This window comes from Mustela erminea, chromosome 10 (assembly GCF_009829155.1).
Source record: "Mustela erminea isolate mMusErm1 chromosome 10, mMusErm1.Pri, whole genome shotgun sequence".
Lineage (NCBI taxonomy): Eukaryota > Metazoa > Chordata > Mammalia > Carnivora > Mustelidae > Mustela > Mustela erminea.
Window position 1 is genome coordinate 35,043,284 of NC_045623.1, and position 16,993 is coordinate 35,060,276.

The following is a 16,993-nucleotide window of genomic DNA, read 5'->3' on the forward strand; positions in this document are numbered from 1 at the left end:
ATCATCTAATATCAACCATGCTCGTATGCTCCTTTTACCTTCAGCAGCCTATTCCATCTGTACTGGCCCACGAGCTTCCAGAGATTTTATGTTTCACTCACAAGAAACATAAAAACACAGTTCACCCAGGCAATTTAAATTAATTGAAATGTACACCTCACTATGATGCTTTTACTGGTAATTCATTTGGTGAAAAAGAATTATACAAGGTTTAAAATGCCTTGCCTGTCCTGGTGTATCCGAATCTCTTAATTTAGCAGATTCATCTATTTCTCCAAGAGAAGAATCACGTGGTGGGGCCGGAGGAGGTTCAGGTTCAAGATCAAAGTCCAATTTGGTTACTGTAGAATCACTTATAGGAGATAAAGTAATTCACCAAAAACAGTAATCAAAAGTATAATAGCTTTAAAATTAAAGCAAACAATCTTATTTTTTTATTATTTTAAAGTAAGCAGAATACTAAGTTCAATATACCATTCGGAAAAAACCAGACTTTTAATAGATCCACGGTAAGCAGTATGTATGAATGTTACAATAACTATTTCATAAAAGCGATGCTTAAAAATCTTAGACACATACCTAGCTGGAGGTGCTAGTTCAGGGATGCGTACATCAACTACTGGCACTGTAGCAGGCACAGGAGCTTGAGGGCTGAAGGTGCCAGAGTGATTTACTGTAGGAATAGCTCTTCTCACTAGCCTTCCCCATGTGGCAATATTAATATTCATCTGAGGAGCTCTGAGAAATGTTTTGCCTGTGGATATTGTGAATAAAGAAAATAGAATAAGTAATTTTTTAATATATTAGCAAAAGCCATAATTTAAAAATTCATATTCACTGGTTTATAATTTATGAAGAACAAACAAAATTTGTTACTTCAAAAATAGTTCTTAACTATTTGTTATTAAAGGCTAGTGTAAAATAGTGAAAATAGTTTTAAAAATAAAGAGGTAGGCACTATTTGTTCAAGTCTAGCAATGATATGTGGCTAAGGTTTAAAAAAGAATTCTCTTAAAAAAAAGAATGAACTTTTAGAGCAAATAACTATAATATTTATGGGTGAATCAATATGGTGTCTACCATATTCAGATTCATATAATCTGAAGTAGTATGTGGATGGGATATAAATGAAACAAAATTAGCCATGAGTTGACTGTTGTTGAGGCTGAGTGAGGGTACATAGTACCAGTCTCTCTACTCATGAATATGTTTGAAATGTTCCTTAATAAAAAAAAGTTAGAAATGAGTGGAAAACAAAAACAAAGATGGGTATCACTTTTAAATGCAGATCACCTATGCATCAGAATACACCAAAAGACATATTTGATTCCTTAGTAACTACCTTGTTGTTTTGAAAAAATTTTCTTTTGTCTTTGGAGTTTGGGTCTTCTTTCAATAACTGGATTAAAAAAGGTAACCTGCAGTGAAGAAAATTCAAGTTGACATGAGTATAGCTTTGGATTTATGGTTCACGAAATTGAACAAAATTCTAACTTTTGAAAACTTAAGAGAACCTTAGATATATTTTAAGCCCAACTTCTTATTTTCTAGGTGAGAAAGTAGACCTAGAGAGGATAAAAGATTTGTCTCAAGGTAATACACCTATGCAGTAGTGGAGTTGAGCGAAAAATTTAAATTGTCTGTCATTCAGCCTAATACTCTTTCCATTTTTACATTATGCTGCCTACATAATTTCAATGATAGTGATACACATTTAATAAAACACATTTATTACCTCTGCAAATAAAGTACCCTGTGGTTCCAAATAGAGACACATGCCATGCCGTTGGTTGTCTAAAAAATCTTCTAACCTCAGAAATTTTACAGCACACAGAGATCTCCAATCACGCCAATAAACTGAAATTTCCAGTTCACGTGACTAGGATAATTAAAAAAAATAATAAAACAGAGAAGACATCATTGGACACACACTTGAATAAAAGATCACAAAAAATATAAAATACAAATAAACAAAGATAACACACACAAAAGTCACACTATTAAGAGTGCTTTGTAATGTTTCTCTATTATATATTAACAAACTTACATATTTTAACTACAAGGAAGAAATTTATACTCCACCAGTCTCCAGCTAAGATATTCTTTTTTTTTTTTTTTTTTTTTTTAAACAAAGAATACACAACTGGAACAACCAATACAGAAGACTGACCACAGAAACTCCTCCCCATGTCACAGCTTCAGTACTGGTATCACTTACTGTACTATTACTGAAAGACCTCAGTGCTCTCCACAAAGAACCCATTTCAAACTGTCTTATTACCTTATCCCAATGCGGAGTTAGGGAGGTCTGCAGACAGCATTTATTCTGCACTTACAGACGCCATACACTGTACTAAGCACTCTGAAAGTATTAGATCACTTAATCTTCAAAAGAATACTACCAGGTAATAGGACTAGTAATAGCAAGGGCAGATACAGGTAGGAAGGGAGATTCAGACTAAGTTTTACACAAAATGATGTTCATTTATTATAACCCTTCTCCCTCCCACATAAGGCAGCAAAGCAGCAACAGCCTGAATGTCCAGAAACTAGGGACAAGTATATTATACCATATCCATGTAAGAGAATAACTCTGTAATCATTAAAAATAATGCTTATGTGGAGAAACATATTTAAGGTTTTAACAATCCATTAGAACACAGTTTATAAACTGTGCCATAAACTGACCTCTACATATGTTATAATCTACATATATTTTAATTAGAAAGCACCAGACTTCTCCATTACTTTGTTTCTCAGGATTCTGCAGACCATTCACAAGAAGAGCTAAACATTTTCCCCCTCCTTAGGCTCAAGAAAGTAAAAAGTTATTTCTTTCCTGTAGAACTTTCAATTTATGAACTTATGCCTATTATATAAACTTCTGGCATAAATAGTAACAAACATTTTCACTTTAAATTATACAATGAATTGATGCAAATGAAGACAAAAAACAACATAAAATTAAAAAAAAATTAAAAACACAATGCACCAGAAGGTCTCATAACTAATCAGAAAAAGGCATCTATGGCAGTATGTCAACCCAGGGCCACCTCCTCTTTCTCTATGAAATATAATTACTATGAGAGAGAATGCTTGTCATGAAAGAAGAAGTGTAATTCTTTTAAGATTAGGCAAATGGCATCTACTCAAGTTAAAAGTTTAAGTATTTTGGGAAGTTATTCTGGGAAACAAACTAGGTGAATAAATGAACCAGAGACTGGTAATTTACACTACACAGTTTCAGACTAGGAGAGGTGTACTTTCTCCTTTCTTATTCCCAGTGGCAGGGAGGAAGACCTGTGACAGATCGGGCTGATAGATGCAAGAGGTATAGATGCTGGCGATGGAATTAGTATTTGTTAAAAGTTCTTATACTTTCACACTGCTAACAGTTAACACATGGTTAAGATTATATCTTTCTCCAGATGAGAAGAGGTCCAATCACTACATTTGTATTTATTCTAGCCAATCTGATAACATACATTAACTCATTTCTCTTTCTGCTTTCACTTCGTTCTGTGTTTTAAACTGAAGTGTGTTAGAAAGATCTAAGCTTTGAGATGGAAGGCTAGCTTTCTTGGAATTCTACACTGAGGTTTTAGGTATAAAGCTCTTCACTTTTTCTGTCTTTGCCTTGTTCCTTGTGAAGATGACTCTCTATAATTTAAGGGGGGAGGATGACTGTGATCTAGAGCAGATGAAGATCTTTTATGTTGATACTTATAACACTGTTTCATGGAACTCTAAACATACTTCACTCTCTAACATCCTGTGTGTATTTGGATAGGTAAACCAGGAATAGAGCACCTAATAAGGAAAATACCTTTTATATAAAGAGAGCTCACTAATGTTTACTGAATTTAAACTCTAAGGGTGACTGCTTATTTGCTGGCAATTTTCCAAATGAAGTAGGCCGGTTCTAGAAAGCAAGGACATCTTTCTAGGTAATGTCAAACTCTAAGAGCAACAAAATTCTAGATGGAGTCAAATCATCACCAAAATAGCAGAGCAGTATGATCTGAGCTACTCCTGGGCAGTTCTGGCAAACTGTCCCAACCTGTGCTTCATTTGGTCTTTTAATGAATTTGAACCTAGAATCAAAGAAATAACTCTGTTGTAGATCTAAGGCATCTGAATGATTTGTCTGACGTCTATAAGGCCTGAAAGTAAACAGAAAAAGAGATGTTGAATCAGCCCTATAAGGAGAGGAAGGAAGGAAGAACAACTTAAAAAATGTGCTGCAATTAAAAAAAACCCAGCACACATCTATCATAAAAAGGTAGTGAAGCATCAAGAAGGCTGAAGTTCCCAAACTGGGAGGAACTCTTGGGGCAATGGAGGATATTTTAACTTTACAAAAGAAACACAGTGACACCTATGGGATACCATAAGAAATACTAGCTCACAGTAAATTCCGTTTGAGCATCAGAATGTACCACAATCTTTCTGATGACATCTTATCTTTGTTATACTAGATCTCAAAAACTGATTTTTCCAATGAAAAATAAATGTGTAAGAGGAGATAGGGATACTGTATTCATTCTAATTCCACGCTTTGAGAAATTATATACTATACAACAGGCAGACTCCATTAGTAAATAACTGGTTACATAAAAATGAAATAAAATTATTTTTTCCTCTCAGATGTTTCACTAAAAAGTACTAGTTTCTTAAAACATAGATATTAATTTTTAAAAATATTTTATTTGACAGAGATCACAAGTAATCAGAGAGGCAGGGAGAGAGAGAAGGGAAGCAGGTTCTCTGCTGAGCAGAGAGCCCCATGCAGGACTCAATCCCAGGACCCTGAGATCATGACTTGAGCCGAAGGCAGCAGCTTAACCCAATGAGCCACCCAAGCACCCCAGTACTAATTTTTTTTTTTAAAGATTTTATTTATTTATTTGACAGATGGAGATCACAAGTAGGCAGAGAAACAGGCAGAGAGGAGGAAGAAGGCTCCCTGCTGAGTAGAAAGCCGGATGCGGGGCTCGATCCCAGGACCCTGGGATCATGACCCGAGCCAAAGGCAGAGGCTTTAACCCACTGAGCCACCCAGGCACCCCAGTACTAAGTATTTTTAAAGTAACTACTTTTTAAATGAAATCGTGTATATTAAAGTGTTTATCAAGGGGCACCTGGATGGCTCAGTCATTAAGTGTCTGCCTTTAGCTCAGGTTGTGATCCCAGGGTCCTGGGATGGAGCCCTGCACCAGGCTCCCTGCTCACCTGGAAATCTGCTTCTCCCTCTCCCACTCCCCTTGCTGTGCTCCCTCCCCTGCTTTCTCTCTCTCTAGGCTAATAAATAAAAAGTCATAAAAAAAGGTGTATACCAAGGTATTTTGTACGTATACGCTGAAGATTCTTCCCATCTAGTTAATTAACACATCCATCATTTCATATATTTTATATTTGAGAACATTTAAGTTCTACTCTCAGTAAATTTCATTTATATTAGCTAATTGAATTTAAATGAAAAAATTTCATTTACAGTGTTAACTATAGTTACCATGTTATACAATGGACGCTCAGACCTTATTCATTTTATAATTAAAATTTGCACTTTTTTTTCTTTTTACCAACCTCTCTATATTTTCCCCACCCCCTAGTTCCTGGCATCCACTTCTCTACCTCATTCCCGGATGTTTGGCTTTATTTATTTATTTATTTATTTTCAATATTCCACATACAAACGATACCATGCAGTATTTGTCTTTGGCTTATTTCACTTAGTATAATGTCCTCAAGGCCATCCATGTTTACAAATAGCAGGATTTCCTCCTTCTCATGGTTGACTAATGTTCCATATAGATCTCACGTCTCATCTTCTTTACCCATTCATCCATTGACAGACACGTTGTTTCTGTAACTTGGCCATTGTGAATAATGCTGCAATGAACATGGAAGTGCAGATAGCTCTTCGATATCATTTCTTTGTTCGATATCATATCATTCGTTTTCATTTCTTTTGAATACATTCTGAGGAGTGGGACTAATGAATCATATAGTAGTTCTATTTTTAATTTTTCGAGGAACCTTCATACTATTTTTCATAGTGGCTGTACCAATTTACATTCCCATCAACAGTGCACAAAGGTTTCTTTTTCTCCACATCCTTGTCTATACTTGTTATCTCTTGTCTTCTTGATGACAGCTGTTCTAACAGGTATAAGGTTGTATCTCATTATGGTTGTGACTGGCCATCTCCTTGATGGTTAGTGATGTTGAGCCTTTACATGTTACCTGTTGACTATGTGTATGTCTTCTTTATAAAAATATCTATTCAGTTTCTGTCCATTTTTTAATCAGATTTTTTTTTTTGCTATTGAGGTTTAGGACATTTTTATATATTTTGAATGTTAACCCCTTATCTGATCTATGATTCACATATACTTTCTCCCATTCTGTAGGATGCTTTCTCATTTTGTTTCTGTTTCCTTCTCTGCACAGAAGCTTTTTAGTAAGTACTTCTTAATATGAAATTGTTGGATATTTCTTTTGGCCTGGATACACATTGTTAAAAAAAATAAAAATAAAAATAAAAACTAGAACACTGAGGATGCCGTGAATCAAGAAAGTCAGGGTACCTCTAAGACAAGAAAACGAAAGCTAGGAAGCACTGTTGAAAAGAAAAAAAGGGGGAGGGGCAAAAAGCAAAACATGGAAAGTTCAAGAGCCAAGGAAAGGTAAGACTTTGTAAACATACAACATGGCACATATCACATTAATTGGTCTTCCATTAAATGGCCTTCCGTGGGCTTCTGAAGACAGCACAGACTTGGTAAACACCAGTTAGGGTCCCAGCAGCAAAGAAACTGTACACTCAAAGAGTCTAAATTTTATTTATTTTTAAAAAGGCTTTATTTATTGGACAGAGAGACAGAGAGCATGAGCAGGGGAGGGGCAGAGCGAGAGGGAGAAGCAAACTCCCCACTTTGCAGAGAGCCCAATGTGGGGCTTGATCCCAGGACACGGATCATGACCTGAGCCAAAGGCACACGCTTAATCCACTGAGCCACCCAGGCACCCCAAAGAGCCTGAATTTTAAAAATTGTCTATTTATGGAGGTGTGATTAAGGTTAAGGAACCAACAAGTATGGGAAGCAACTGACATCTAGCAATAGTAGAAATCTGTTACCACCCCTAGCCTCAACGGGCAAGAGGCACTAGTTACCAGAATCCAGTGAGTACTAACAGAACCTTGGAAAAGGGACTGTCCATCAGGAGCTATAGCCATAGTTGAACCAATGCTGTGAAAATAGGCAAGGAGGGAAACAAACACCTTGACTTCCCTCTCCTTCTGCTTCCTAATAATGTCTCTCATTATAAGTCAGAGCCTAGTGGTTCAAGTTCACTGCTATCAGCCTCCAGGGGCAAAACACAGAATAGGGAATGGGGCCAATGAAATCCACTAAGGGCAAACAGAAAACTACATCATCAGGAAACAGTCATATCTCTTTTGAGTTCAGGAGTCCATTAAGGGTGATCTTCCAGATGGACCAAATGTGACAAAAAGAGGGAAACCTTAAACCTTTGGGGAGGATAGGAAATACAAAGAGGAGAGTTTGAGACTGAGACAATGGAGAATATGAGATTGTGATATTTGCTTGAAAAGTCTGCCTCCTACAGATGTGGGTAACTCTGCTCTCTTCACAATGAAAGAGAAAAGTAAACAATTATGATACAAACTAGTGCTTTAACTGTTTTATATAGATACAGCTTATTAGATACCACTTTATATAGATACTGCTATCTATATCAATTCATATTGTATAAAAAGGTCCAAAGACTCCCTATTATCCCAAACCCATTCTAAACTTTCCTGCCTCTGTCTTTACACACAGTTTCTATGTCTAGTCCTGTATCTTATTCCCCAGCCAAAAATTATACTGTCATATGAGATTTCAAACTGCTCTTTCCTTTGTACCAGTTCAAATTCGCTTTTCATCAAGACCAAATTAAACATCCATCTCCCTCACAAGGGTGTTCTTGAATAATTCCAGTCCATTATGTCTTTCTCTTGAGTTTTTAGATGTGTATAACTTTTTATTTATCTTTCTAGGGACTCGTGTTCTCAAATCTGAGGATTCATGTTTGTCATCATTTCTGAAAAATCCTAGGTTATTATTGCTTCAGACATGACCACTGTCCCATTTTCTGCACTCCCTCATTCTGGAACTCCACTTAGTGTATTAGTCATTTTCATCCTATTCTTTGTATCTCTCAGCCTCTCTTTTTTCATGTTTTTCATTTCTTTGTCTCTTTGTGTTGCCCTAGGGCAACTTTTTTAGCTTCATCTTCCATACCACTAAATCCCGTTATTTAACCCATCCACTTAGTTTTCAATTGCAAATGTTGTAGTTCTGATTTTTCTTAAGTTTTATTTCATTCTGCTTCCCACCCAGCTTCAACAATTTACCAATGGCAATCATGTTTCATTGCCACTATTCCCCCAATTATTTCTGACACCCATTTCAGATGTCCAGTATTTCCTTTTGTTCTTTAAAAACGTTGCCTAGTCTTTTTGACACTCACTCTTTGCTCATGTTTTTAAATTCCTCTATTACTTTTTTAAATAATTTAAACATTCATATTATACTCTACAACGAATAAGCCCATTATATACTGCTGCTTACTGATGGTGGTTGTATCCTTATGTATTTTAAAGTTTTTGATGCATGCTCATGTTGGGTAGAATTCTTCCCTAAGTTTCTGAAACACAATTAAATAGTTCTTTATTTTGTCTCAAACTGCTTTTTTTAAACCTACCAGACCACAGGGTACTTTATGGAAAGAACATTTCTTGCTGTTTTGTATTTCTCACAGCACTAAATGTAGGCCTTTGTGTGATACTTTAAAGATCACAGAGGTAGAAAAAAGCTAAAATGCCAATACAGTGCTATAGGACAATAACAGGTAAAGCACAGGGAAACAAGTCAGACTCACTTGTGTGGGGGAGCATGGGAGTAGGTAAAAAGAAGATATTTTCAATTGTCTATGACCCTCATCCTAAGATTTTAATGTGTGTCATTCTGGAAATCTATTTGTATGAATCTGTACGAATAAGAGTGTATCACCTGGGTATGTTGATGTATGAGGGAAAAAGAGGAAATTGAAACAACCTGCTTTTTAAAGATATTTTACATAAATTATTTCCATTCATCCTGTTAATACTCAATGAATACCTATCTTCAGTACTGTGACAGAGATACAAAGAGAAGCAATGTATGGTCCTGTTCTTAAACAGTTCAGTTTTATTAGGGAGATGGAAATGTAAATAAATACTGGTAACAGAGAGGCATATACAACTGGCACAATGATACAAAAGGAAGAACTGACCAATTTTTCCGAAGGGAAAGGTAGTCGGAAGATCAGAAAAGGTTAAGGATTGCTCAATTGGGTTTTCAGATATAAATTACAAAATTAAAGGAGGAGAGAACACAGTAGTCACATGGGAAAGAATGTACAAAGTTAAGCATGCATGAAGTGTATCATATGGATAGGAAATAGTTTCATCTAGTTAAAGCCTAGAATATTAAGAAGGGAAACTTTGGGAAATAAAGATGAGAAGATGGGCAGAGACAGTCATGAAGGGCTTCGTAAGATTTGCAAAGTATTTGGTCTTTAACTTGTAAATTATATGCTGCCACTAAAGGATTTAAAATATAGAGGAGTAGAGGTCAGGTCAGATCAGGCAATATAGTAATTAAAAACAAGGCCTCTAGAATCAAGACTGCCTGGTACTGCATAAACAATTAATTTCTGTAGAACAACATAGGTTGACATCTTAGCTTGATACTACTTACTAGTTTTGTGACCTTGGGCAAGTTACTTACTTACCTTTTTTGAGCCTCAGTTTGCTCATCTGTAAAATATATATAATAATGGTATCAAACACTAGGGTGGTATGAAAATTAAGAGTTAAGACAAACTCAGTACATAGTCAGTACTCAGTAAATGTCAGCTTTTATCATTACTATTGTGATATGTCATTAATAAAATCTATATTGGAAACAAAAAGACAAGTTAGCCCACTATTAAAAAAAAACATACTGGTGTCAGGTAAGACTTGGCTTTAGTGTCAGATGCTTGCGGTGATTCCCAGAATCAGTGCTTTCTAGCTGTGAGGGCAAGAAAAGTTATTTAACTTTTGGAACTTCAAATAATCCCCAAAACAGTGAAAATAATTATATATGCAAGATTGTTGGGAGGATTAAATGACACTATATGTAATGTGTGTTATTCAGGACCTATTACAGCACAAGTTTCAGTGCAATGTATAATGAATGACAGAGGAAGAATAGATTGTGATCACAAATTACTACTTCAAGGATCTTGAGTATGAGAGACCTATCAACAGAGCTATGAAGAAGCAAAACAAATTTTTTTTTTTTAGTGGGAGGAATGTTAACATATGGAGAAGAATCAGAGGTGGGAAGAAAAGAGGAGATAAAAAAATATATAGGTGATAGCTGGGGTAACTGATGGAAAAGGGTTTAGGAGATGAGAGAGAATGGAAACTGGAGCACAAACTGAATTCTTATAGGCTCTCACAGGACCGAGAGAGACCTCTTTCTCTAAAACCAATGAAAAAGATACAGAAATATTTGCAGGTGATGGAGGAATCTGAGGAAGCTGCATCCTAATGATCTTAATCTTATCTATAACACAGAAGCAAAGGAGTCTGAGAGGGAATAGAATTTTGAAGAGATAGGTGGAAGAAAAGCTTCTGGTAATGGGATTAAGATCTGAAATGCAGGATAACTTTTATAAGCCCAGCTGAGGTGAGAAACTAAAACTTATAGTAATTGGTATGATTAATATTTTAGCAGTATTCAGTAAATTAGAGCAGAAAAGACAGATGGTAGAAATGACTGGCTGTTGGGAGTTTCTAGAACAGGTGTTGTTGATATAAAGACAATGTTGAAGAATGTTTTATGTGGAACCATGTCAATAAGGACAAGGTTCGGGATAACACTAGTTTAAGGGTATAGGGAAAAGAAAATGTAATTTGGAAGGGACTGATGGCCCTTCTTCAGTCCTTTCCTGAAGAATCAAGGAAATGGAAATAGTTGATCAAATATCAAGTTCTGAGAGCCAGATGAGTAACAATAACAACATGAGCTGTCACTTACTATATAACCATTAATCTTGGTGCTTTATGTAACTATCTCCTTTAGAGAAGTAAAAGATTTGTTAAGTCTGGCATATCAAATTTAAGATTTCAGAACCATTCATTGCTAAAATGACAAGGAGTAAAGGTACACTGTGGCTGAGATGCTCCAAGAACTTTGAAATAATACAATGTTAAGTAGGTTATTTACATATATGTTTTGTTCTTTTTTCCCTTTAATCTCCCATAATGATGCTGAAGTGAAGAACCAAAGTCCTTAAGAAATACTGGAGACTGGTCATCAAAAGATGATAGGGATGGGGAAAAAAAAGGTAGATGATTATATACATAGTTCATTGTCTCCAGATTCATAGCCTCAGAGAATATATTGTGTCATCTGATAGAATCTGGAAGCAGCAGAAAGGTAAGAAGGGTAAATATTTTCATAGTTTCATTTCTTCTTCTTCTTTTTTTAATTAAGTAGGCTCTACACCCAACATGGGGCTTGAACTCATGACCCCGAGATTAAGAGATGCATGTACTACTGACTGAGCCATTCAGGGCGCCTGCAGTTTCATGTTAAGTTAAAAAATAGCATCTCAGATTGAATAGTATGGTCAGAGTCAGATAGCTCATACACAGAAGAAATTAATATGTCATTGTATTCCTATTTTATGGCTTGTTCCCCCAGGACTGAGGGAATTCAGGAAAAATGAGGTATTACATAGCTACTAATGTGTTTACAGTAAACATTAAAAAGGACCAAATTTTTAAAGAAAATATAAAAAGGGTAACCTGATAAGAATAGAAAGAACACAAGAACTTCATTAAAAATCCTGGATTATTCGGGTGACTTGTTGGCTCAGTTGGTGGAGTGACTCTTGATCTTGGGCTTGTCAGTTTGAGTCCCACACTTGTCAGTTTGAATCCCACACTGAACATAGATATTACTTGATAAAAAAATTTTTTTAAAATAAAAGAATCCTGGGTTATTTATGAAAAGTGGAAACACACCCATAAATACAGAGAACAAATGGATATTGCCAGAGGGATGGGAGTGGATTGAGGGGATGGGCAAAATGGGTGACGGAGTGGCAGATACAGGCTTACAGTTATGGAGTAAGTCGCAGGGAAAAAGGATAAAAGCATAAGGAATATAATCAACGGCATTATAACAGCTTTGTGTAGTGGCAAAGTAGCTACACTTGTGGTGAGCAGAAAAATAATATACAGATTTGCTGAATCACTACATCGTACACTTGAAAATAATATAATACTGTGTCAACTATACTACAGTAAAAATTTTAAAAAAGAGTTCTTGATTATACATTAGGCTAGTTACTTACAATCGTTGGGCCATAATTTCCTTATTAATTTGTGAAGTGAGGGGGCTACATTAAATTACATCAGCAATTTTCAAAGCTTGTTTTTCCTTTTTTTTAAAAAGATTTCATTTATTGGGGCGCCTGGGTGGCTCAGTGGGTTAAGCCGCTGCCTTCGGCTCAGGTCATGATCTCAGGGTCCTGGGATCGAGTCCCGCATCGGGCTCTCTGCTCAGCAGGGAGCCTGCTTCCCTCTCTCTCTCTCTGCCTGCCTCTCTGCCTACTTGTGATCTCTGTCTGTCAAATAAACAAATAAAATCTTTAAAAAAAAAAAAAAAGATTTCATTTATTTATATGACAGAGATCACAAGCAGGCAAAGGCAGCGAGAGGGAGAGGGGAGGAAGCAGGCTCCCTGCTGAGTAGAGAGCCTGATGCAGGGCTCAATCCCAGGACCCTGAGATCATGACCTAAGCAGAAGGCAGAGGCTTAACCCACTGAGCCACCCAGGTGCCCCAAAGCTTGTTTTTCTTAAATGGCAAATTTCAAATATCTTACCCAGAATATCAAAACAAACAAAAAGTCTCTGTGTTCTCTCCTAAGACAATTCTATGGAGCCCTGAACTACCAGGAACATAATTTGGGCTTTCTTAAATTATTCTAGGTCTAGATTATTTCCAGAGTATCTCCTAACTCCAAAAAGTCCTATGAATCTCTGTACCTTGAAAAGGATAGAAACAGTATAAATAACTAAGTTCCAGAATCCCGTACAAAAGAAACTTGACATTTGAGGCAAAACGCTAGGCATGAACACGTCAGACAGTTTAAAATAACATTTTCTATAAATACTTCAATAAACATTTTCCATAAATAAATATTCTATAAATATAAGGGATGAAGTAAAAGGGTAAAAGGCACATGAAAAAGTGAAATGTAATATGTAAACACAAGTGGTTATCACAATAAGGAATGTAGTCTCTGCCAAAAAGAAGTTTCTAATCAAATTAGGAACAAGGAACATGCCTACCAGGAACCTAGAAAGTCTAGCTGGCCTCAGGGATGAATAGCTTTACTTAGTCACGCACTGTTTTCAAACTCTGAAAGGGAGGACTACTCCAAAGTGGGAAGACTATCTGAAGTCATGGAAAAAAAACAATTTTAGGTGAAGATCACCACTACAAGTAAAGAAAAACCAATCAACAGTTACCAGTCTTTGTAGTTTTCTAAGCTTGTAGTCTAAGTAATTTTAAATTATTTTCTCTTTCAAATTTCATTATCTTTCTGTTATTTCTTCCTCTATTTAACTGTTAACTACCTCATTCAAACTACCATAGAGGAAAGAATATTCATTTTGAACAACACTGAGGTCTAGTACCAACTCTGACATTTATTAATATTTAGCTACCCTGGGGCTCAGCTTAACTATAAGATGATGATAACTTACCTTTTATTTTTTTTAAAGATTTTATTTATTTATTTGACAGAGAGAGAGATCACAAGTAGGCAGAGAGTCAGGCAGAGAGAGGGGGAAGCTGAGCAGAGAGCCCGATGCGGGGCTCGATTCTAGGACACTGAGATCATGACCGGAGCCGAAGGAAGCGGCTTAATCCACGGAGCCACCCAGGCTCCCCGGATAACTTACTTTTGAGTTCTTTCTTACTGCATTTTATATGTATGTATGTATTACTTTTAAGTTCTATTTTAAATATAAAACTTCATAAGACAATAGCCTGGCTACATGAAAAGCTTTTAACCAGCTGTTTTCCCTCTAACAATAATCCTCTGAGTTTCATTTTCTTTAAAGATCCATTTATTTATTTGAGAGAGAGAAAGAGAGCACACGCACACCCATAAGTGAGGGGGAGGGGTGGGAAAGAGGGAATCTCAAGCAGACACCCCACTGAGGGTGAAGCCTGATGGTATGTGGGGCTCCATCTCACAAGCCTGAGATCATGACCTGAGCTGAAATCAGGAATTGGATGCTTAACCAACTGAACCATCTAGGTGTTCCTCTCTGAGCTTCATTTTGATCATACCACTCATCAAAATTCCTGTAATTACTTTAAACAAGCTCTGAAGTGAAAGAAAATGACATTCAACCAATTAATTCCCCATAACCTATCATATTCTTCTATTATACTTAAATTCATAGCCACCCACAAATCAAAGCCTAGGGCTAAAGAAAGAATTAATGCCACTGAGTGGCTAAAATGTGCCAGGCAATGAAAGGGATTTTCTATACACTACTTCAGTTTTTCTAACAGTCCTGAAAGATTACAAATTGACCCCTGAACAACGCAAAGGTTACCAATCTGAGTATGACTTCTGACTCCTCAATACTTTACTAATAATCTATTGTTGACTGGAAACCTTACTGATATCACAAATAGTCAACTTATATATATTTTGTATGTTATATACTATATCCTTACAATAAAGCTAAAGAAAATCAAGTATTAAGAAAATCACAAGAGAAAATACATCTCTAGTACTTTATTGTACAATATCCATGTATTAAGTGGACCTGCACACTTTAAAGCTGTGTTGTTCAAGGGCTGACCATGTATTTTAACCCCATTTTAGAGATGATGAAACAAATGCCCATTTGTAAGTTTATGTAATTTGTCTATTTTCAAAAGACATTAAGTACTAGATGGACAATGAGCCCATTTTGCCTGGCTTCAAAGCCAATGTTATAGCAAATCTGATACATTAAAATGAATGGGAACTGAAAGAAACATTTTATGGTCATAAATATCTATATGTGTTCACACAGCTTAGAAAGAAGCCACAAATATAACAAGGCATGAAAACTGTTTCTGTATATATTAACAACCCCAACTATTATTTCCCTCTCTAGTGGGCTTGATTGAATTATATTGGTCCAACTATTTAAACAGCTAGTTTATAGCACATAACAATGCTGGTTTTTCTACCTGAAGAGAAAATACCAGAGTTGAAAAAAAATCTTATAAGTTTAACTTTTTCTCATACAAGCATTCCTTTAAAATCTCTTTTACAAGCTGCTCGTTCAACTTTATTGAGAGAGAACTTACTATTTTCTATAGTAGCTCATTTCATTTTTTAACAATTACCCTTTGTACTGAAATAAAATCTGCCATCCATTGACTTTTGCTTTGTCCTCCACAGCCACAAAGTATACAGTCAATCCAAGGATGGAACATGTACAACAGCTTGCTACTTGCCACTTCTCCAAGAATGTGGCAAACATTGCTACTTAATCAGTATAATCTCTGAAAACCAAGACCCATCCAGTAAACCTTAACGGTGAGCTCCAGGACGTCACTACTAATCAATGAGAATAAATACACACAAATTAAAATCTCATTGCTAGCTGGCCGGTTAGCTCAGTTGGTTAGAGCGTGGTGCTAATAAAATCTCATTGCTATCCCTACCCTAACTTTTTCCTCATATGTTCCTCCTTTAACTTGAAAGACAGTTACAAAATCTTTGCTGAATTTCTTCTTTAATAGACTTTTTGAAAAGCCCATTTTTCAATTGTTTGATATGTAATAGGATTTTCATCACCTCAAAATTCCTGCAATTATTCACTGGATAAGCTTTTATAATGTTTATCTAAGGTATGATTTGATTGAACTCAAAGTTTTTGACTTCTCTTTGGCAGGCAAACCTTTCTTGGGATACTGCTTAAGAGTTGGTTTTTAGACCTTTGTTTCCTTTACAAACTCCTTCCCAGGGTGTGTCAATAAGTCTTTTATCAGTTTCTATAGTACATGGTACTTACTTCTATCACATCATTTACTATAGATAAATCAAAATGATGTCAACTCCCCTATTAAAAGCCCTTCAAATGTCTCCCAATTCCTAACTTAAAAAGATCCTAGTGATTTAGCACGTACCTACATCTACTTCACTTTACCTTGATCTTCTATTTTACAATTTTTATTCTTAAAACGTATCAGGTTCCCTCCTACCCCAGGGGCTGTATATGTTGTCTCCTCTTGCTGGGAATACTCTCACTGGGTCTTTACAAGTTTGGCAACTTTTCACTCATCAGGTCTCAAGTCAAATGTAGTCTCCTCAAGAGACTCCCTAATTACTCTAAAGTAGTCCCTACTCCCTTATTACCCTTTTTACTACCTTCACTGTACTTGTAGTTGGTTTTTTTTTAACTTGTTTACTATTTATTTTCCCTCATTAGGATATAAGGTCCCTCAGTATATGGACTTCAGAGTTTCGATCAGTCATTACTAGGGTCTAGAATAGTGCTTGGCAAAGAACAGAAAATTAGTGATTATTAAGCCTAGGAGTTCTGTTACAGCAATGAGCATATATTATCTTTGTAAATCTAGACCCTAATAAAAAGCCCGGTACATATATAAGATGTTCAATGAATATTTGTGAAATGAATGGATTGATCTTATCCACCTGGATGGCAATCACTGTGACCTCTAGTCAGGTATCTCTGAATCTGTTTATCCAGACCTGACTTCTAGTTCCACATCTTTATTTAATTGCTCAGTAACTAGGTATAGAATCCATCCTCTTCCAATATATTTTTCTAATAACTGGGGC

At 36.0% G+C, this 16,993-nt stretch overlaps 1 protein-coding gene across 2 annotated transcripts in view; it reads right to left on the reverse strand.

The window, feature by feature from the left end:
* The window catches only part of PKN2 (protein kinase N2), a 132,386-nt gene that overhangs the window by 26,920 nt on the left and 88,473 nt on the right, over positions 1-16,993 (reverse strand). For both annotated transcript variants that reach the window (XM_032360797.1, XM_032360796.1), the window contains 4 exons: positions 1,736-1,879; positions 1,343-1,418; positions 580-754; positions 226-352 (listed from right to left, as the gene is read on the reverse strand). In XM_032360797.1, the coding sequence (XP_032216688.1) occupies positions 226-352; positions 580-754; positions 1,343-1,418; positions 1,736-1,879 (522 nt within the window). The remainder of the gene's footprint in view (positions 1-225; positions 353-579; positions 755-1,342; positions 1,419-1,735; positions 1,880-16,993) is intronic.